The sequence below is a fragment of the Lithohypha guttulata genome (genome assembly GCF_036872675.1).
Source record: "Lithohypha guttulata strain CCFEE 5908 chromosome Unknown scaffold_11, whole genome shotgun sequence".
In the NCBI taxonomy this organism is placed as follows: domain Eukaryota; kingdom Fungi; phylum Ascomycota; class Eurotiomycetes; order Chaetothyriales; family Trichomeriaceae; genus Lithohypha; species Lithohypha guttulata.
This window is the reverse complement of record NW_027042760.1, coordinates 193,630-216,119: the sequence shown is the minus strand read 5'-3', so window position 1 is coordinate 216,119 and position 22,490 is coordinate 193,630. Positions and strand designations below refer to the sequence as shown.

At 48.8% G+C, this 22,490-nt stretch overlaps 6 protein-coding genes and 1 non-coding gene across 7 annotated transcripts; 1 reads left to right on the top strand and 6 right to left on the bottom strand.

The window, feature by feature from the left end:
- Nucleotides 1-1,005: 1,005 nt before the first annotated feature.
- LTR64_008674 (uncharacterized protein) lies at nucleotides 1,006-4,637 on the top strand (the record flags this gene model as incomplete). Its single annotated transcript, XM_064902984.1, has 2 exons — nucleotides 1,006-1,214; nucleotides 1,298-4,637. 2 exons carry the CDS (start codon nucleotides 1,006-1,008, stop codon nucleotides 4,635-4,637), a joined length of 3,549 nt encoding a protein of 1,182 aa, XP_064750636.1.
- A 2,114-nt stretch (nucleotides 4,638-6,751) lies between these two features.
- Nucleotides 6,752-7,458, bottom strand: LTR64_008673 (uncharacterized protein; the record flags this gene model as incomplete). Its single annotated transcript, XM_064902983.1, has 2 exons — nucleotides 6,752-6,806; nucleotides 6,866-7,458. 2 exons carry the CDS (start codon nucleotides 7,456-7,458, stop codon nucleotides 6,752-6,754), a joined length of 648 nt encoding a protein of 215 aa, XP_064750635.1.
- Nucleotides 7,459-8,354: 896 nt separating this feature from the next.
- Nucleotides 8,355-9,041, bottom strand: LTR64_008672 (uncharacterized protein; the record flags this gene model as incomplete). The annotated part of the gene is made up of 1 exon (XM_064902982.1): nucleotides 8,355-9,041. The coding sequence occupies one exon, from the start codon at nucleotides 9,039-9,041 to the stop codon at nucleotides 8,355-8,357; it is 687 nt and encodes a 228-aa protein (XP_064750634.1).
- Nucleotides 9,042-10,057: 1,016 nt separating this feature from the next.
- LTR64_008671 (uncharacterized protein) lies at nucleotides 10,058-13,109 on the bottom strand (the record flags this gene model as incomplete). The annotated part of the gene is made up of 4 exons (XM_064902981.1): nucleotides 10,058-11,816; nucleotides 11,934-12,267; nucleotides 12,315-12,554; nucleotides 12,884-13,109. The coding sequence occupies 4 exons, from the start codon at nucleotides 13,107-13,109 to the stop codon at nucleotides 10,058-10,060; spliced, it is 2,559 nt and encodes an 852-aa protein (XP_064750633.1).
- A 446-nt stretch (nucleotides 13,110-13,555) lies between these two features.
- LTR64_008670 (uncharacterized protein) lies at nucleotides 13,556-14,836 on the bottom strand (the record flags this gene model as incomplete). Its single annotated transcript, XM_064902980.1, has 1 exon — nucleotides 13,556-14,836. One exon carries the CDS (start codon nucleotides 14,834-14,836, stop codon nucleotides 13,556-13,558), a length of 1,281 nt encoding a protein of 426 aa, XP_064750632.1.
- A 2,651-nt stretch (nucleotides 14,837-17,487) lies between these two features.
- Nucleotides 17,488-17,585, bottom strand: LTR64_008669. Its single transcript has one exon. It is a non-coding gene; the product is annotated as a tRNA-Val (tRNA).
- A 906-nt stretch (nucleotides 17,586-18,491) lies between these two features.
- Nucleotides 18,492-21,854, bottom strand: KCS1 (inositol polyphosphate kinase kcs1; the record flags this gene model as incomplete). The annotated part of the gene is made up of 2 exons (XM_064902979.1): nucleotides 18,492-19,039; nucleotides 19,082-21,854. 2 exons carry the CDS (start codon nucleotides 21,852-21,854, stop codon nucleotides 18,492-18,494), a joined length of 3,321 nt encoding a protein of 1,106 aa, XP_064750631.1.
- Nucleotides 21,855-22,490: the final 636 nt, after the last annotated feature.

Sequence of the window (22,490 nt, the reverse complement as noted above, 5' to 3'; positions counted from 1 at the left end):
AGGTGTGCCTTTTACAGTATATATGTGTGATCAGTTTCATTTGACCTCAGACAATCTGAATTGTAAAATACCAAAATCATCACCATGCTGGTTTGGTTGACAAGGTTGTCCCTACCTGCGTATGGTTTCGTAACGGCTACCAGTGTCCAGCTAGGATGGAAACGCCTCACCATGCTGTCCATCTCCTTGACCTTGCTTATATCTTCTTCGAACTACCAGTAATCCACTGGGATACGACGTGTGATATCAGCCCAAAGAGCTCATTCTACTTGCCCTCTAAAGCTGCACACGAGTTTGAGGAGGAATACTTCGCACGTAGATATAGTACATTTATGTCTCCCCGAAAGAAAATAACCTTCCTGAGCAGCGGAAATACTGTAAAGATAGAAACAACGGGGCAAAACTATCTCGTTAGACAGTCTGTTCGTGGTTAGCTGGCCCGGAATAAGCAATCACGAACGAGACTAGCAATTGCTAAGTGGCACTTGAGATCAGCTAATGCTGCGACGTTTGAGTAAAGCTCCAGGCGTCGCCCTTCTAGGACAAGCCTCAACTTTCGCGGCCGCTCGCCTCGCCAAGCACGGATCTGCGCCAACCTCACCTTGTCGCGACGTGAACTCATCGGTATCAGCGCCAACTGAACAGGATAGCTGAAGAGCTTGCGACGTTGACACCATCTACAAACACGTCAGAGATCTTCAAAAGTCCAGCAAGCGTTCGCAACGGAAGTTCTATTGGAGTCTTCGACCAGGATCTCCAAGCAGTGAAAGACGCAACCTTTTACAGTACTAATTAGATCCACATCTTACGTGTCACACTTTATCACTTGATCTTCAACACATGGTAGCTGATAACAAAACTCAGAGCACCATACGAGCACATATGACCGCTGCTTAAAGCACTTGCGAAGTGGGCCACTGGCTCGGTCTGACCTGGCGATGTGCTCAATTAGCCTTTCAAAGTCTGACTTTATGGTAAAGACGTAGCGCGTCTGGACAGTAAGAAATGAATGGACCCCACAATCCCCTGCAGCGATTCCTGAACGACCACGAGCCGATATCACCACACTCGCTCGACTCACCTCCCTGGGGTGCTAGTACCACAATCTCTAGTAATCTTGACGAGAGAGTACTACGGGGACCGCTGATTGAGCCAAAAGCATCGGATCGATCTGCATTTCTGTTCCATCAACTTCCCGAAGAAGTTATTCAGAGGTGTGTATAGACTGCCACTAGACCCTTTTGCCTCTACACGTACGACGAACCCGAATCTGAACCCACAGGCTGACCTGCTGCAGAATATTATGGGCCGTCGATTCAAATGGCTTTGCATCCTTGTGCCTACTCAATCCAACGTGGTATAGAAAGTCACAACACCTGGAGCTCTATGCACACCATCTGTCACGATGTCCGTCATATGCACTCTCAAACAATGTAATTACTGGCCCTTTCCGCAAAAACGACTTGTATCGGCTCAAAACCAAATTCGCTGCTGAAGTTCGGCGAAACCTCTTCGCCGCCTATCTAAGACCTAGAGAGACCATCATCAATCTTATCTCCGTCAGTGCTAACAGCTCTGCGGCCTTTCCCGGCGGTGAAGCTTTTCGGTTCGAGTTCTCGCCTAATGGACAAACTGTCCTTGCCCTCAGCTCTTCTAGAATATATGTCCTTGATGCTGCATCCGACACTATTGAGATTCAGAGAGAATTGAAGACTGTCAGACGACCTCTTTCTGCTTCCGTTACCGACGATGGCTCGTTGCTCGCAGTCTTATCCTCGAAGTATCAGGCAAATATCTATGGATTAACATCAGGTAATCCAGTCAAGCATTTGCAGGTCATTGTGCTCGATAATCCACCTCGAACAATCGCTCTTGCGCATGAAGGTACTGTCTTAGCTGCTGCATGGACTGGTGGAATTGAAGTGTTCTCACTAGCTCACAATGCACTATCCACCGATCGAAGAGCTGTACGAAGCGAAGCTGTTGACTCACTAGCATTCTCTGGTGACGGTTCCATGATCGTTGGGACTTCGCATGACCTCGAAGAGCCCAATGCTGTTGTGATCACAGCGCCATTCTACTCCGAAAATGATCCGAATATCACACCTCGGGAAATCCACAGCCGAATGTGGACGACGCAGATCCTATTTCCGCAGATCAGCAGCACTGTCAGCCATGTTGCTTTATTGCCAGGTCACACCGAAGGCGACACAAATTGGGTGTTTGCCTACGATCATCCATTAATGACATATCGTGCAGTACGCACGGATGACACAAGAAGTGGTGTGGTTTACTTTCTTAGTCCACCGACCGAGGAACGCTTTGAGTTTCCTCAACCCTGCGTTGCACCATCCGCTACCGCATGTGGCACTCTTGCGGCAGCTGGATTCCATGAGCACGGATTGTTCCTGTATGGAGTCCCTGAGCGTCTAGATGTCAGTCCGGATATGGGTTCTGTCGTTGACAAGAATGAAGAGCGTGTGCGTCGCCTTGCTGCTCTCACATCTGCCACGGGGCATATCGAACCTCTAATGGCATATTCACCGTCGGTCTCGGGCAGCAGTCAGATGATCGATATGGACGAGGAAGGTCTTACTGGCAAGGTAGACTGGCGTCAGAGTCTCTTTGTCAAGTCCAAAGCTGTTCGCACAATCGAGGGTTTCACATGTTTGCGGTGGGTAGAGAACTCCGAAGAAAACCCTTGCGAATTTTCTGGAAAGCGGCTGGTCGTCACGGCGCCTGCTGGGATGAACAAGTTCGCAGACGATCTTGGTGAGGAGAACATGCCAGTCGATGGATCGCGGATCTGTCTTCTGGACTTCGATTACTCACCTTCGACTAGGGAGAGCCGCGAATATACAATTGAGGTAGGCGACAACGAACCAGAGCTTCTCACAGAACAGCTTGGAAATATCGAGGTCGAAGTTGCAATGGAACGACGACGTACTGTACGTGCTCGTGGCAGGAATGGTGGATTGGCTGCAAGAACGAGTTTAACCAGATCTCAGACAGCTGCTTCGCCACCTAATCAATCTCATATTGACGAAGTGATGCGCCGGCAGATAGTTACCCATCCATCACCCGGCGAAGAGATAGTCAGCCCACTCTCAAGATCGTCAGGGTTATCAAGGTCGCAGACTGCTGCAGGGTTTCAGCATGCTCGGTTCCCACCTCGTCCTCCACTAGGCTCTTCTTTTACAGATAGCTCTGTACCAGGATCCAGACCGCACCATCGGGCATCTGTCGACAGTTGGGAAACTCCACCACCTCCGTATGGCCATGATAGCCTAGCTGTGCCATCGTTTGGACAGCGACCACATACGGCGTCCCAAGCTTCCAGTCACTCGGCCACTCTAAATGGAAACCTTGCACAACTAGGCACTTTCCAGCCGAGAGCTCTGCCACAACAACACTTGGGTACTGTACAAACCCAAGCTTTACAGCTAGGTCGATCGACACAATATGCGAGACAGAGCACCTCCATGGATGGAACAATGTTAAGTGAACATGGTCCCAGTCAGAGCATGGGTCAATATGGCCCGGCAGCGCGGAGTCCCCGACCGGACAACATACCCGAAGAAACAGTAGAACACGATCCAAATTATCGATACCCGCAAGCAAACCGTCAGAGTCATGTTTCACCAATCAGCGCTCCTGATGTCCCACCTCCGGGCTCTTACTTCGAAGAAGCTGTGCAAGCACATGGAACACATCCACGTGAAGAGGGCTTGACACTTCGTTCGACTTTGACCCACCCTATCTCTCCACCTACGCCAGATCGTCAATCGTGGATGCCAGATCAGCCCCAAGGACAATCGCCAAGGTTACCGACTCCAACAAGTGCTGGCCGAAGTGAGAACAGAATCAGCTTGACTGGTGCAAATTTACAGAATCGTCTCAATCATCCTGTTCCGCCTGTGCCCGTCAACGAGTCGCCAGCAAGTCGTCATGAGACCAGGAGCAGTCCACCACAGCATCATCTTCAACAATTCTCGCAATCTCAAACAACGTCCCAGCAATACCAATATCAACATGATTCTAACCGACCGAGCTACAATACCGGAACAACACCACAATCCCTCCACACATATACCCATCCAATTGCACCAAGCATTCCGACTGCTGAACAGATGGCACGTCTGAGCCGTCACCAGTCCTCTCTCCCTTCTCCGTTACAACCAGGCCACAGACCAGGTGGCAGTTCAGCGACTCATGACTTCGCATGTTCACCGTCTCCCACACCTCGTGCCGCCTGGGGCGCAGCCGGTGTTCCAGGCACTGTGTCCTTCACTCGCGCTCTCGCAATGCCCAACGGTGTTTCTCGAAGCAGTTCTCGAGGGAGCAATAGGTCTATTGGAGCAAGCCGAAGCACGCCTAACTTATTTACCCCGAGCATGGGTCTAGGTCACAGTCCAAGGCCAAGTTATCCACGATTGGATACGATCAATAGTATTGGGAGCGCTGGTCTTGGAGCCAGACTTGAGTATGAAAGAAGTCGTAGCGCGATCGGATACCATAATGAGTTTGGAAGGAGTGCCACAGATCCGAATGTGGTGCTCGAGCAGCCTATGATGGAGCGGAGAGTAGGGAAGAAGGGCAAGAAAGAGAAAAGTGGACGAAAGTGTATTGTCATGTAATGCGAATTAGGAAACTAAATGAGCCCTATGCCGGACCACGACTGTGATCGAACGATATCAAACCCTTTCGTCCAATCTACAAGGAGTTATTTCAGTTGAGAATGGCCAAGCTATATATAGCAGAACTGTTGAACCAATCTTTGATATGGGTCTGCACACACTAGGCAACAATGAACGCCATCTAGCCCTCGAACTATCGCTAGAGAGGCCAGACTTGTTGACCGTTCTGTGCTCACTTTAATATTCCACCAGGCACATTTGTATGCGAACGTCTTGTGCCTCGGTCCTTCTTGTGCCTTCTACACGTCGATGCGGCATACCTGAACGTCCACTAGCATATAATTCCACAGTGGCTAACTTTGATCGGTTACCTTTAGATGAGCCCAGTGTCGTACACATGGTGCAATGGCGGATACGAAAAGGTCTCATCGATGGAAAAAGACACAGCTTGTCGATATATGGGCGGTATCGAATGGGAGATTGCACAGAATAAGACCGGATACGTACGCCGAACGAATGCGATGCATATGCTTTTCTTGTCTCAAAGCCCTGTTTAGGGGCGTCAATACACTAACAAATAGATCCCAGTTCGAATGGTCCGAAGAGAACCCCTCCAAAGCTGATGTAGAAGCGCTAATGTCATTGGCGTATATCGATAAGGTCACGCCGTGGACGATGTGAGATTCTTGAAGCACGGCGCGTGCGTCCAGCACGCCAATTGCACCATAAGGCTCTGGCAGACTGAGAGAAGTGAGCTCGCATCTCGTGTATTGACAGAGACTTGGGCGGCAGGGATGCATGCTCTTATTTGCCTTTTGTCTTGGACTCGTCGTTCGGCAAGGAAACCTTCGGAGTCTATCATGTGCTCTATTCGTTCCTTAGCTGTTCGGCAAATACGAGATCATCAATTTAGAGCTACAGCTGTTTGAATCACTGAAGGGCTAAAAATCGCGGTCCTACTCAGAAGAAACTAATCTTATGCCTGAAAATCACATACGCCAGGTGGTGATGTAGTCGTGGACCCAGTGGTCCTTGCCTGTTCGTGATAAGTGGCTCAAGGCAGTAGTGAGGATATATAACAAAGACAGGTACGCTATACATTTTGGGCGAATGCGTCCCTCCTCTTTGTTCTTGTCCACGAATTACTGATGGAGGCCAGCTTTGTACTTGAATCAACCACCTGATCATGCTCAGCCAGGCTATAGCTCTCGATCGTCTGTGCAACTAACAAGCTTGTCACTTTCCTCTCTCTGTCCTCTCCGATCTTCCGTGAATTGCATTTGACGGCTTGCCAGCCATGCAATACACACTCCAAACCACGCTTGCCTGGGCGGCTACGCTCCTTCTCTGCCAATCAGCAGTTGCAACAGAAACCACTCCCAAGAACATTGTTCCTCTCCTGCCTACCGACCTGAATGCAAAGTTCATTTGCGCATTTCGCAAGTACAGAATGGGTCAATTCACCTGCGTGGGTCTACTCTATTGTGGCGAGATGCCTTAACTGATCCGGACTTGTGTATAGATAAACGAACATTTCTTCGTTTTCTGCATGCGTGGCGGGGAGATAGCACAACGAGTCCCGGAGGGAACATGGTGTAACAGATTTGATACAGGACCACCACGAATCGAGCGTGGAGCACCAGCTGAGCCGATAAGTTATGTAAGTTGACTCTTGCTGATGTCTATAATTGCCCAGGCATCTTTTCCAATACAGGGTACCTGGAATGGTGCTGACGAGCTGTGCGCGCATTAGTATTATTGGCCAACAGCGGAAGTTCCCGAATCGCTAGTGGCTATATATATGCTCACGGCGTATCATGGTTCAGACGCTACGAAAGGCCTGAATGCAACGTCGAGCGTTACCACTGCGTCGGCATCTTCGAGCTCGATGTCGATATCTGGCTAGACGATGGACCACTACCGAATGATCCTCATTTCGTTATGCAGCTTTTATGACTTGTGCTGGAGTGGTAGGAAACATCTAAAGGGGAGATCTAAGACCAAGATCAACACATCTGCGTAGACCTTATGAGCGGAGTTTAGAGATGAGAGAGAAGGAATCGGAAGTTGAGTTTTATAGACATATGTAGGTTTAATCGTTAATGTACTTCTGACTAAGACAATTCGTGGTCGCTCATGGAGCTTGCCGTCGATCGATAGTTTCGGAGTCTGAAAACGTACGCCGAGATATGTGACCTTGATCTATTTTTCAACAAGAGGCAGCTGACCTTCTTTGCCATGCCTTGTGTAACAGCTCTTTCAGATTTGCAGTCTCCACGTCGGGACATAACTCATTCAACGTCTTCCCACACACCATGCCACCACTGTCCTCCTCTCCACATAGAACAGCATACATCTGTGCCACCATCTCACCTCTGAATGCAGCCAAATCAAACTCGCCCTTTCCTATCTTCACTCTGAAAGTCTGTCTGTGTTCCTCAGCCATATTCCGACACTCCTCGGCAGTAACATACACCTTTTCAACCTCCACTGCCGGCTCAAGACGTTCCAACACATCCACAACATTCTCAAATGTCCCAGTCCAACCCGCAATTCCAATCTGCCCAGTCATCACACCTCTTGGCAAATCTAAGCTCGCAGCCACAAAGTTCGCAATATCTCTGAGACTCGTCATGGTCACACGTGCCGGCTCGCCTGTCTCAACACACGGAATGACAAGTTTCCGATTCCTGATATCGATGAATTCAAGCATCAAGTCGTCCTCAAGACCTGCTTGGAGTTCAAGATCACCGTATCCCTGCACGAAGTATTCCAGAAACCCGCCGTTCTGAATGGTGCCGCACTCGACTACAAAAACCATCGTTTTGTTGTGCGGCGAGCATGCGTTTCTGTCCAAGTTGGTGAAGCTGGGTTTTGTGTTTCAGCATTGAGACGTGGGTGTGTGAGGCTGGAGCAAGGGACCAGTCTGACATTATGAACCTTTGGACTTGGGCGGATTGACAAGCTGAGAGGAGCTTGCTGTGGTAGGTAATGGTTTTATTTGGATCGAGAGGTTTGAGGACGCTGATTAGGATGTTGATATTGTGGGTTGTGAAGGCATTGATAGGCGAAGGGATTGACGTGTAGACTACGTGCTTTATTGGAGCTCCATGTTTAGTGTCGTTGTCAGCTTGCTGTAAATTGGATGTGGTATCCTGCTCTGATCGTTTTTTCGCTCGAGAAAAGATGATACTTGATGCTTTTTTGTAGCTAGAATAGCCTCTGTAATGAGGCGGCCCAGTGTCGACGATGTGCCTCCTGCGATCGTGACGTTGACCATAGCAGTGGTGGTTTAGTGACGGCTTGGGAATCCTTTCTGTCGATGTGCCTGCCTGCAGCCGTTTCGCTGGTGAAATGCACGACATATATGCTTGCAGTGGCTTGTAAGCAGTTTCCGTACCATCATGCTTCTGGCAGAGCCCTGCTGATCCGGATAGCGAATACGGTTGCCATATCGTGAAATGATCGCCAAGCACATCAGGGTGATGCCATACGAATTTGATATGACAAAATCATATTCAGTCGTTTCTAATCCACAAGCTCCCAGACTGTTCGAGTTGTCCCCCAGTTGGGTGACCACGATCTGCGTGACACCTCAAACCGAAACTGTTGCCACAAGCTCGATGCCACCCATTCAATTGTCCCAGTTTCTCAATATTCGTACTATAGAAAACAGCAATTCCCCTCAATCATATGCTGCTGATTATGCAAGAAAGATTATTGTGTCACTCCGGTCCTTTGACAGAACGTCGGACTCAGCCTTCCATAGTCTGTCTTTACCTTTTGTAATTTCGTTTCCCACTGCTCCCTTTCGGCCGAGGGCACTGCATTCAGGATCTCCTGAATTGACCGTGCCACGAACTTTGGGTTGATCCTCTTGTACAGCTCCACCTTATGTGCAGAACCGTCCTTCGCCATCTCTCCATTCATGGTGCCTACATCCGTGAAACCATGCCCGTAGTCATGCTCAGGCCCATGATAGAAACGGTCACGCCACACCTCGAGATCACCAGGAATACCGAACAGTTTGTCAGTCTCCGCATAGTCCCAGACATACACAAAATTGTCAAACCCACTCCACACAATGGCGTTAATACACAGACTGCATGGCTCATGAGTCGATAAGAACAGACAGTCTTTGGGGTTGGGACGTGTTTCTAAAGGTAGATTGAAGAACTGGCTAACAGTCCAGGTTTCGCCATGATTCAGCGGAGACACGGATTCGTGATTTGTGCCGGCAAGGATTAGTGAGAGGTCGGACTTGAGGAGGATGGCGGCACCGAAGAGTTTCGTGCCTTTTTCATTCATGGCAGGCACTGAGAGAGGTGTGATGTCGTCGGTGATGCAATCGAGCAGAGCCCGCAAGAGAATGGCTGGAGGATGCAGTTTTATTGGATCAGTCATCTTGTGTAGATAGTACTTGGCTGATGCTTCTTGCGTCCTGGAAAGGTGTTCTCCGTTAGTCCTCTGTGGGTCTGGAAGGAAGGGTCGTGTGAAATTTGGTGTATATGTTCTGCCCCTGGCAGATGATTCCAGCACACTTTGAGGTCAGGACAATCTTGTGAAGTGACCAGAAGCCATATAACCCGGTACGATGATATCGAGGTGCGGGTGCTTGAGATAATCCCTTACCCTCTGGACGTCAAAGCTCCACAGCTCTTCGATAATGCACCAAGGACGATCTAGCAGTGTATCGCTGGAACCCGTCGACGGATTCGAAGATAAGGGTTGGTAGGTAAACACGGAGGTCGCCAGGTTCCTAAGTCTTGGCATGGAGGCGCGGACAGTTCTCGTCAAACAATAGTCATCCCCAGGACTAATTCTGTTACCACTTCGCTGATTGCTGAAACTTGATACAAAATTCCATCCGCAGATCGGCGTATGATTATCTCTGTCACGACAGAGAATCGATACAATCGCGATGGAACGATTGTGCAAGATGTGCACAAAGCTATCGATGAGAAAACACCTGTTGGCTCTCTCATACTGTCACCCGAGATGCGATAACAGATCTACGACTATACTATCTCTGTATAATATCTAGCACCATATAGATACAGCGATCTTATGTGCCGCAACTAAGCACAAAGTCAACAGAAAGTGCTTGTCAAAAGGAACGCAATGCAACGATTTTGTTGCAAAAACCGACCACTTCATCGCCGAGACTTGGGCACAAATTTCAGGTCTTGTATGTGCAGTTGTATTTGCTAGTGGAACCAGCAGCCTGAGCATCTAGCACTCCTAGTACTGGCATTTCTCCTTCACTCTTTGACCTGTGTCTTCATAAGTGCAAAGCATAGCGATGTGGGCCTGGACTGTTTTTCCAGCATTGCAAATCATGTTTCCAACACTGAATGAGCATCAACGACTCTGTAACATGTATCGTATCTTCCCTCCATACATATATGCTCATACTCAAATCAAGCACAAGAAGGACGACCGAGAGCGCGAGAGACAAGGGCATGATGGGGTGCACCCTCAGCCCAGTCCGACTGCAAAAAATTAAGAACATCGCAGATCCGAACAAACGAATCGTAGAAGACCCAGACACTACTACCAAGCTCCATTACCATATGGTCTCTCGAAAATTCCGCTAGCGCCTCAGAGAACGTGGCAAGGCGGTGTAAAATCGTTCTGCATAGGAAGACGTACTCTGCAACCTCGAAACCGTGTAGTTGGAGAGTTTTGGCCAGCCAAGCGGATTCTGTGTCATAGTCTTTGTCGGCTGCTGAACCTCTAGAGCTGAGTGAATAGCAGGCAGCCTTGTATGCTGATAGATTGCAGGACAGCTCACCACATAGCAGCGTAATAATGGCGGCTCTTGATATCGAATTTCTGATATGACGTTCATCGATTTGGTGAGGGGATGTAGCATCAAGGATGGGATCGTGTATATCCTGCAGTCTACCTATTGTCGATTGTGATGCTGTCACCTCTAGCCGGCGCGAAAGTGGCAGGCATATCTCGTCGGCCCACAAGTATCTGGCACCAGAACGTGCTTGCTGATGCAGATATCGCAAGAGTATGGGAGAAACCTTGATTGGAACAGAGTTGATTCGCATAACACTTTGGTGGTCTATCTCGTGGACGTGAGACAACTCCGCATCGGTAATGGTGAAGATCATCCTGACAGGCTCTTGGAATTCCCATGTAACACGAAAGTCCAAGTTATCCGAGATGCCCTTTGTACTATCGACCAATATGGGCACGGTTGACCACGTTTCATACGAATTTCGTGCTGTTTTCAGTGGGGCAAGGATGGTACGCTGAACTTCAATTGATGAACAAGTCTCCATTGTCGAAGACGATACACCATCCGATGCCAACAGCTGTTGCAGGCGGTTCTTCAGCAGTAGATCCTGCACGACTACATCGTCTATTGGTAACGGAAAAGAGCAACCTGGATAGTTGATGAAGCCTCTGCGAAAATATGGCTTTTGGAGAGATCGTTGCACGAGACGCAATTCGTCCGTAGAGAAGTCCTGTAGGATTGCCACTGGGATACTCTCGAGCAAAGAGTAATAAGAAACTTTGGAGAACAAGAGACGTGCTGCAATAACCTCGTCATACGTGGAATTGATCTCCTTCAATATCGCATGATCACTCCAATACTCCCAAGCATACTCTCTAAGACGATATCTTTGGTTTCGTTTTTCCAAGGTGTTATTGGCCATGAGATAGCGGATACAGATCAAAGATAGTTGTTTATGAGAATCCCCTGGTTCGATTAAAAAGTGTGGCACACTTGAGCGTCTGATGTTGTTCCCAGTAAGAAATTCTTGTACAGAAAAGTGACCGAGTAACACAGTGTGCTGCCCTTTAGGCAATTCTTCCAGTATACCGGACCTAGGCCAGGGATCGAGAAGTATCATGCTTGGTAGAAGACAAAAGATGTCCATGAGTCCGAGTGACTCATAGTGATCATGAGGCCGATCTGTCTTTGTTGAGAAGTTCACAAGATCTTGCAGTTCTTCTGCTTTCAATGGCCTTCTAGCTAGAATCAAACACTTGAGGGTCATCAAAGCATGTGAACGATCTTCTTGGGGAATACTCTGCAGGATCTTTGTATACGTCTCGTCCAAGCTTGCTGGCAGGTCATGCAGCAAATTCTGCACTTTTCGACTGGTGATTCCACGCATGAATTTGATGCGGTCCAGCTGTAAGACAGTCCACTGAAACCTGTTAAGTATTAGCTGGAAGAGTCCACTTGCCTGCCAATCGATGCTTTTCGCCTCGACACACCGAAGCATGCAGATCAGACACAAAACAACAACAGCTAGATAGAGATACTCTTACATAATGTTGTCACGTCGACACAAGCGCTTGCGAATCATTTCTTTCGTGTTGGAGGGAAGTCGTTTGAGGTCCGGATATCTGCAAAGCTCTTGTTCGACATAAATTTTTATGTCCCCAGAGATCTTATAGTGGTCAGCAGGTAAGGATATCCAACCTTCAGACTCCTCGAAGTAGCCCAAGATGTCTGCCTCGCTACGGCTAGTGAGGAAGATATGCAGTTGAGGCTGACGCAGAGCGACAAGCTGCTGAGTTAGTTGCACAACTTCCGCTCGTTGAGGACCATATCCGACCTCATCCAAGCCATCTAGCACAAGGTACAGGGGCTCTTTCAGATCTATGGCTGTTAGTAGAGCCTATCCCTCCTGAGATAGGACATCTCACTCATCAGAAACTCCACAAAAATATTGCTCAGTTCTGCAGTAATGGATGGACCACAATCGGACTGAGACGAGTACCGCTTATAAAGTTCTAGCAAAGACTGCGGAATGCCTGAGCTCTGGTACAATTGAGACAATAGTGCTCTGATCATTGACTGATGATTTTGACGACCGGGGTCATTCGCCGAGAAAAAGAAAAATAATGTGGTGCTTCGCGAATTGAGCTTGCTCAACTTTTCGAGCACTGCAAAGCTAAGCACTCGTCAGGAACTTGCCACGTTCGGGACATTGGAGCTTGTTTGCCAACCTGATCACAGTCTTGCCACAGCCGACTATCATGCCGTTAGCATTGGAAAGCAACTTACTGGTGGTACACCTTACCTGGCCCGTGTAAATGAAGTGCAGATGATGGTGAGTGAATCCAGTCTCTGAACGTTGTGCCTTTCAAGAACCACTCATTTGTGCCCCGACTTCGAAGAAATGACTCTGGCGCACTGCGTGGAGGTGGCTTAAGCCACTCTAACACTTACTCTGGTCACAACCTGTATATCGTAGATTTTCACAGAATCATACCTCGTGCGGGTAGCGGCTTGTCATATTCGGGTTGAGGCAACTGCATGGTGCCATAGTTGTTCCCCTGAATCACGAAACCACCACGGACATCCGTTCTGGGGTAATTATGGCTGTCGCCATCTCTAATCACAGGGTGTGACGGGTATACATCGCCAAGATGTGCCCGTGCTTCGCCGCTGATAGTTATAGACTCGTAGCGATAACTATTGTCTTGGGAATCAGACATTGTCACGAAGGACAGAGTCGGTTTCCCTTTTACGTTCAAAATTGTCGGTGACAACGTATAGCTGTATGCTCGGACTAAAGCATTCGATTATGCTGCGCAGGTCCGCTACTTTGCAAGGTGCAATGCAAGCAGCTCATATGAGTTTGATCGCTGATGGCATGTTGTAGACAGATCCGGTTGTGGGAAAGACGTTGTGAAAAGTATCTAGATTCTAAGGCTGAGACTGCCACATTCGACCGGCCAAATTGAGGTGCGGCATTGATAGGCTGCGGATTGCATGCTGCAAATAGAGCAGCATGCACCGTGAAGCCGGCTGAATGACAGTGCAGCGAGCAATGTTATGACGATCCCAATTTGCCAATATTAATGACGGCAACACTTGCCCTGCCACATAGCCTACTAAGAATGTTCTATTGGAAAACATGGATTGTCTACCAATTGGCATCCTATTTCATCCATAGTCTTCCACCACCTGTTTCATATAAATGGCTCAACTTTATGTCCTCCCACTGCCAGCCTTCTCTGCCGCCCGGCTTTGCAGCACTCCAAACAGCTAGACAGTACGACTTCTGCCTGATCGCAAGACCACCATTCACAACCATTACCATGCCATGGTAGTCCTTGCGCGACCCTTTTCCGTTGCAAAGCTCGGCGGCGTAGGCACAAATCCCTTCGTGAGCTATTGCTACACTTTCAGTAGGCAGGAGATCGCTGCCCAAGGGAGGTAAATGACCACCAGCAAAAAGCTTCACTGCCATGCGGCAGATCAGACCTGTAGGGGCAGTAAAGATGTTGTCGTAGTATGCCGCGATGTTGTTCGGGCTTGAAGACGTTGTGTCGTGACTGAGCGAGGTGGAGAATCGAGTGCTTCGAAGCTTGTAGAGAAGCTGGACACCCTCTTTGCTTGGGTTGATTGGTTGTTCTAGCACAATGCGGGAAAGGAGCAGAACGATGGTGATGATTGTGGTGACAATAGACGGGAGACAGTAGCCAGGCTCGATATCATTGACATCTTTAGGCCTCGTTAATATGCGACCGCATTGACCAGCAGTTTCTTCATGATAAGAGATGCATGGACATTGATCAGCCAGGAGACGCAACTGCTCGAGGTGCAGCTTCGCGGCCTCCTGTGGAGTAAGCTTGAGCTGTCTTTCCATCCTCGCTGCACCACGCTGCAGACCATAAAGGCGGGAGGTGAGCGTCTCAATCAATAGTACGGCACTGACATATGGCGCATGACTCGCTAGAGACGCGTGAGGGCCTTGTTTCACACTGATTGATGAGTTGTCCTTGGCATCCTCGATAGCTCTAAAGGCGCTTCCGATGGCTGTGTACATGACTTTGGAGTGTTCATGTTCCAAGACGTGAAAATCATGCCCGAAAACTTGAGGAAGAAGTGTTCGCCAGGTCACACGGCCACCGAAAGGTATAAAATTTATCTGTCGCGAGAGTGAGGAAAGATTGGCAGTTGTGACCTCTTTTGCCAATTGCGGCATCGTACTGTGGTCGAGGATAAGTTCTGGCTTTTCTGTGTATATGAGGTGAAGCCTGGCACCACTCTCCAGCCCGTACAGGTGGTTTCCATCCTTGGACGCGAGTCTTACCGCTAGGCCGAAGAATAGCTCGCTGAGTGCTGCAATCCAACCGACTGCCCCTCCACCACGGAGTGTCAAAGACTCGCGCTTACCGCATGTTAACTCTGACAGAGCAAGGAGAGCTGCTGCCATAGATTCTGGCGGAACAAGACAACGGTCTGCGGAGAATTTGCTGCCAGAGGCGACACTGTACGGGTCGAGTAGTATGAAGTTCTCCACCACGAGGCCAAAATCGTCGTTGGCAAGTATGCCGTTGCAGAAATGAAGCAGGTCGAGTCACTGATAGATATGAGGAGTATTCTGATCTCGTGGTAGGGCTTGCTTGGACATATGGTAAAAGACCTCAGCCGCATAGGTCTCATGGAAACACTCTGCAAGTGTGATTATGATTGTGAGATGTTCGTAACCATATTGATGTACTCTTGGATTGCGAATAACATGATCCATCAACCATGCAAATGAGAGCTTCGAATCTGCAGCATCGATACAAGGCAGGTCATTCAGAGCTTTGTTTAGGCGACGCTGGCCATTGACCGAGACTTTGAAGTCTTTACATATCTGTGTTGCTACCTGGATTGCATATGGATTTGTTCTTGCGCCGGCGAAGGCACTCAGGTTGTCGTAGTAAAAGTCCTTGTGATTGTCCTGTCCAGTTGATTGTGCCATCCTGCATCACTTATGTCGCGGCTCGATCGAGCACGTCATCTCATTTGACGACGACGAAATGACCATTGAAGACTCCAGGTGTAGTGTATATTTTTGAGATTTTTCCATCCGCTACTGGTATACAACCTAGGTAAGGCGCCATTATGTAGAAACAGGGATTTCGCGTGTGACGATGTCTGACCATGCTCATGAGACATAAACCTTACCCCACATCGCGATAACTCAGACGACATGCTTCCCCAGACTCGGAGAACAATGGAGCATGGCTGACCGCGCGGGAAGTCAATCAGATCAGCTACGTGGCTCAAATAAGACAAATCTGCTGACATAGTAGCATGATATGCAGTAAAAAATCACAGCACTTACAACGGATTTGCTAGCTAGCAAAGTACACCTCACAAGGCGAAGGAGAGCTTGCCGATGATGTTTTTCCTCAACAGCAGTGCCGCTTGACCTGCCTCTCGCCAGCTGTCAGCAAGCCCCTCGTTCTCCGCCTGTCTCGTCAACCACAACACCGCGTCCAGCTTGCACCATGAGCAGCGTGAATGAAGAATTTCAATTTCAAGACCGACGTCGCTAAGCTGCTTTGTAAGACGCTGAATTCTCCTCCTTCAATTGCGATGAGGATGTGGAGATAGGAAACCTTGATCGATTGAGAGCGAGTCAATAGGTGAGCTGATTATGCTGGTAATGAACCTGGGATTCAGTTATTGAGCTTGCTGTATAGTTTGACCAAAAGTAGTTGTTTCTAAACGAGTGTCAAACACCAACCCACCACATAGCCTCGACCATCGAAAACATGGAGCTCCTAAATCTACCAGCAGAGCTACTGGACATAATCTTTGGATATGTATACGAGCCCTGGCATCTGGAGATCAAGCTACGCGACGACACTGAGACAGATGCCTATTATGAAGAGCCTTGGATTCTTGGTGTTCCTCATCTGCCATACCTGACTCCCCTACTGACTTGTGCGACATTCCTCCGTCTCGCATCACCACGCATCATCGGCTCGTTTACCGGTCCCATCGATGCTCATGAAGCACCGCTGATGGATGAGCTGCCAAAGAGGTGGCAGTGTCTTACACCCTGCGTTACGACTTTCTACCTGAGCCACGCCCAACCGAGTGGTAGATATCCACAAAACTGCCGGTTCATTCGCAGTCTCCCTCACCTAAAGGTGGTAGAATCTTTCGAAAACAGTGCCGACTCACATATAGTCCAGCGAGGTTCTCCAGGCGTTCTACACCTAAACGATATCTCCGACACATACTTTCTGGAACACGCTGGGGGATGGCTTGGTTTACCACTGGATCTTGCCGCTCGCAAGGAAATGCGAGTGTTCGTGCATAAGTTCTACTCGTGGCAGAATCTTCGTGAGCCAATCGAGCAGTTCGCCGATAGGTCGTCGGCCGTCAACGGTCCACGTTTTGAACCGTTGATGGTGAAGCAAACGACTATACCGGGGGCGAAAGGACGTCGCCCACAGATCGCGCATGCGCTCTATTCGTCCCGAGATGCTTCATATCTGAGACAGGAACATGCTGACGTTGCGTATGGCCTCGATGGTGATGGTATCACACATGTCGAAGCAAGAATACCGATCGGACTTCTGCTGAGGGGGACAGATATTCGTCGGCAGATCGCAGTCAGCAGGCATATAATTAATCAAGCCGCTTTGGCTGAGGAGAATGCGTATAGTGACAAACCACGGCAGCGTACTTGGTCCATGGACGGCACCTTTGGCACCACTGGGTCCAGCGACCCAGAGCATATAGCACGAATGGCTCAATGGAGACAATATCTTTGGACAGTGCGACTTGCTTCCTCTGACGGCAATTATGTCAATCGTCCTGTAAATCAGGGATGAAAGGTATTTTTTATCTTATTTTTTGTAGTAGGCCCAAGGACATTATGCAGTATACTCATAGCCAGATCGAGTTTTGTTTCACTGCCTCTAACCATTGCGCATACACAAATGCAACGACCTCCTCGTGTAATTCTCTTTTCAACGGAAACTTAATTCCAGATGATAGTCCGTGAGACGTCAAAAAACAAGAGACCTCACCACATCTCCCTCCGTCGTGGACAAGCACCCAAGAAGCAAGCGACAAAAATGTTTCAGCCAGGAATCGAACCTGGAACCTTCTGTGTAATATAGCGACCACGTAGGCGTCTTGTTAGACAGAAATCATAACCGCTAGACCACTGAAACGATACCGCTGGCGTTTCATTGAAACATGTGAAATTGAAGTGGAGATCCTAGGAAACTTGCTTATGTAGCAATGTAGAAACTCGGGCCACGGAGGTGACGGAGCATGGCTGGGAAGAGATTTTGGAGGACAGAAAAAGGAGACACGTGATGCGGAATAGTTGGGGAAATGTTCTTGAATGGTCATCGTTGGAGCGAGGAATTAGGGGGCTCTTAGGCACTCATAAGTTGAGGTCTAATTACAGCACGAGAACGACTATCGATGTTCTGTATCATGCACAAGTTATCAGCACACACCTTCGAGTAAGGACGTCCCACGGTACAGCTCCCCAAGAAAGAGATCTCTAGTACCAACAGCATCAACGCTGAGGCAATCGTGCCTGGCAATCAATACCAGTCAAGAGAGCAGCGACAAATATGCGTCAGCCTGAATCAACCAGCGAATAGGTGTCAACGATAATCTGGCTGCCCCTAGCGAACACGAATATGATGCTTGTTGCAGGGTATTGAGTAGGAGACCTATTTCTCGCGAGCTAGGACGATTGCGACATATGTTGCCTACCTTGATAAAATTGCATGGAGGGCACTTGGGGGTCTGTCTTGGTGATCCAAAGTGGAAGATGAGAGTAAAGCGCGATCCCGATGTGCTTCTGACGTGCATGCTGTCCTCATTCTCAAGTGGTGCACAGGTCTCGTGGCTTCCTCACATACGCATCGCAATATTACAGACAGCTGAAAGATAGGAAACACAGTCAATTCAGGTTAAATGTGCATTCTAATCACGAGGGCACGACCGTACCTCAGCCGTGATCTCAATTACGCCACAACGCCCGCTAATCGGGTATTCATGCAGTCTAAACAGTAATACAAGTCGTGTACCCTGTTGGCAAGTACACTCATTCATTGATCTCAAATTGAGATCTCACCGTCATCTTCTGCATCGTCCTTAGCAGGCACGTAATCACCCTCATCGTCCACTAGATCCTTGAGATCAGCAGGAGCCACGTTCCCATAAACTCCCTTCTTGATATCCCTCAAGATCTTCTCAAAGTAGTGCTTGAGTGATCTCAAACCGCGCAAATAACCTCGGTCGACATCACCAGGATGATGAGGAGGAGTCTTGATATCGTCAGGTAGTTTGTCTTCGCTTGTGACACAATTTGCAAAGTCAACAAGCTTGATCTCAATGGGAGGTGGCCAGATCTTGTCTTCTTTCTTCTTCTTGGCCATCAAATCGACACCATTTTTCTGTGCTTCCAGGAACTCTCGAGACAGTTCGGGCTCGGCATCGTAATATATGAGCAGACTACTGGCGTAGAACCGATAGCCTGGAAGTCGTCGAACCATGTTCTCTAACTTGCCAAGCTTATGCAAAATGGTTGGAATATGTCGAGCGACACTGTCGTAGCTGATACCGTCATAGAGGAACCGAACCAAAGTTGTCCGAAATGGTCTTCCTACCTCAAGAGCACGACCAAAATACTTGTCTTCGTGCTTACCTTCTTGAGTTGCCTTGTTCCAAGTTTGCATACCGCAGACTCTGACGCCCAGTTGTCGAGACGTGGTACCAGCACACTTCTCGCGTTGAGACGTGAGTTTCTTCTCCGAGGCATCGACACCATACTGGCGTGTGCCCATCTTCAGGTCAAGGACACAAGGTTTGCCCATTCCTGATGTGAGATCCTCAAGAAGAATATAGAGGGCATTGCGTTGACCGGGCTGTGCACACTGTGCTTCCTTCGGATTGACTGGAATCTGGTGCTCTGCGATGGTGTCACGTGTGTCGGTTTCTTCACCATTCGCGTTGTTCTTGACCGTCAACTTTGTGCTGACACTGTCTTGGCCTTCCACAACAACATCGTGTTCGTTGCTTGTGCTAGTAGCAGAGGACTTCAATGTGGAAGGCTGCTCTTGTGTCGTGATGTTGTCTTCGTCCATAGCGAAAACCTCAGGCTCGCGCATAGCACTGAGAGCGTCGTCTTCGAAGTACTCAAGGTCGACTTTTTCACCTCCGTTAACAGACTTGCGTCTTCTTCGCAGACCCATACCAGAATGTCTTCTTCGAGGAGCCATTCGAGCATTGGAAGTAGGTTCTGTATCAGCACTGTTGTGAGTATGAATTCTACTCAGGTCATGCTGATTAACATCTCCAACCGAAGAAGAATATGTCTGTCGAGGCTCGCTTAGTATGCCAAGAAGTTTGTTGTCAGGTTCCACCACAGCTGACTGAATAGCAAGATCTGATCTAGACAGGTGAGTGGTAGGGAAAGCTGATTGTTGCAAACTTTGATCTTTCTTGATGTCGCCGCTTCTGAAGGTATCGAGTGACAGGTTCGACCGTCTTCTTTCCTCTGGGTCCTTTCGCAGAGGATAGGAGTTCGAGTTGGGGTGGGGAGCATGTGCAGGAGCATGCCGATTGTGCCGATTGACATGGTTGATCTGAGGAACTCCACCGAAAACTTCTTTGAGCACCTTATGCTTCAAAGAGTCGTTGAGAGAAGAGATACCCCACGGATGACTGGTAGTATGTCCTAGGCTAGGACGTGTAGGACTAGTTGTACCGTTGAGAGAACGCTCGGCATTGCCACCAAGGGAGGAAGTACCGTTTGAGCCTCGGATGCGGAAGTGGTTCGGATCGGCGCTCTTTGGTCGTTCAGGTAAACCAAAGTATTCAGAGGCAAGAAGATGTCGATTCTGGTCAAGGAAGACCTGTGCCGCGTCATCAATCTTCTGGGAATGACTAACAATTCGAGGCTGGGGGCTTCCACTGGCCTGGGCATCCTTATCTTTGTTCTTAGCGGGCAAGTCGCCAGATTTGTCGACAGGCTGAGTGATGTCATTTGATACAAGCTCTTCACCGTCATCCTTACCAGCAATTTCTTCCTCTTTCGGCTTTTTCTGGAAGGTGACATTGAGCACCCCGATATACTTTGGCAGGAACTTCAGCATGTCTGGATGTGATTGCTCAATGCGCTCATAAAACTCGTTTTCACGGTTATTGAGCTGCTTGCAAATCGCTCGTCTTGAGAATCGAAACATGGTAGAATGGCCACCAACTTGATGTTTGTAAGGTTTGAGTGTGACAGCCGTTTTTGGCTTGGCGACTGACCCGACTCTAGCTTTAGGATCCTTTATCTGACTGGAAATTGTTGGACGAGCAACTGGTGTGGAGGCTGCCTCTTCAGACTGAGTTGCATCTGCAAGCTCATCGCTGGATGCAGAGTCTGACAGGGCTGACAGGATACCAGTAGGTCTACCATTGACTGCTCGAACTCGTGGTGTCTGTTCGTCTCCATCATCCTCTTCTGAACGGCCAATTTCCTCAGCAGGCGATTCGAAAGTGCCATGAAACACAGTCTTCTCAAAATCTGACTCAACTGAGATATCAATTCGTTGTCCCTCAGACTCAAGGTATGCATTTTCGGTAAGCTGTGTTGATTGAGCAGTAGACGGATCTAAAGTACCATGTCGATATTGCGGGGTGGCAACATGGTGGTGGTCCTCTTCATCAGGCTCATAAGCAGCTCTACCTTCATGTGGAAAGTACAAGGCGTCGACTATCCGCTCGCCTTCCTCATCGTGTGAGTCTGTCAACTGTGCAATGTCGAAAACGGTACCTGCATGATCGATGCCTGGGACACCTGGGGTGGAGGCTTTATGACGAAGAGTGTCTGGCCGTCCTTGACTTCCGGCCCTTGTATCATCGTAGTGAGCTGACAGTAGGGAGGATGGTTGTGGAGTTTGTTCGTTATCGAGAGGAAACTGAGAAGGGTCTATATCGTCTTCGGAGGGCGTATCTGCTAGATCCAGTGACTTCGTGGTGAAGCCCACTGTGCTGTCTGTTCTAGAGGATCGTTTCGAGAAATAGTCGTTGCCAGGAGTGCATTTTGATAATTGAGAAATGGGACTCTCAACAGATTCTGTATCGTATTTGTTGTCAATTTCCTGGCTGTGGTCGGCCTTCCTCGCTAAGTCGTTGCGAAAGTCGAACAAGCCCATCATATGACTGGCTTTCCGACTACGCACATGGCCACTGCTTTCGGGCTTCTTGACTGTGGCTTCGATGCTCTTGTCCATGTGAGTTCGGCCTCTACTAACGCTTCGCTCAGGTCTCTTATTCTCTTGCACAGCTTGTCTCATTGCACCACTTCGTTCTTGAGGGAGGGCGTTGGGTTCATCGTTGCCTGTGAACGCAGATTTTTGTAGTTTGTTTGCGTAATCGGCGGCGAAAATAGATCCTTCATCTTGCTCGCTTCCGTTGGAAAGCTTCATGGCTCTCGTTGGAACACTAATATGAAACTTCTGCGCCCACGTATGGCCTGTAGACTGTATTCTGCGAATTCCACCAGTACTACCACTACTTCCTGGACGTGGAGAAAGAGGAGGAGGTCGTTGAAGTTGATATTGACGTGCGGCAGCAGGATTTGTGGGGCTTTCGTGTCCAGCGGAAAATACTGGCAGTGGAAGTTGGGTTGTGCCTTCCCTTAGATTTTTGACACTCTTTCCGCCGGGAATTTCTGTGCGATTGCCTGCTATACTAGCAGCTTCCCACGATACTGGTCGCGCTTGCAATATTTCACTCCGACGGCCACCCTCAACGACTTGCCTCGACTCAACAGCTCGCTCTACTCTGTCACCCTCATCCTGTTCATGGTTTAGACCCTCTTTTTCTATGGTAGTGGAAGACACAATCGATGTTGTGGCTCGTGGTAGCCCATGCGATGCTCTCGAATCATTGTGCGATTGCCCCTCCCATCCTGCCTGTGTATGTGGTGACGGGGTCAACTCTTTAACTTTCAAGGTTCTATTGTGCGGACTCTGTTCACATTCTGAAACTTGGGATGCCACAACGGGAGATTCATGCTGCACGTTATTAGCCCGCTTCCCAAAGCGCAAGCTCTGCGCGGG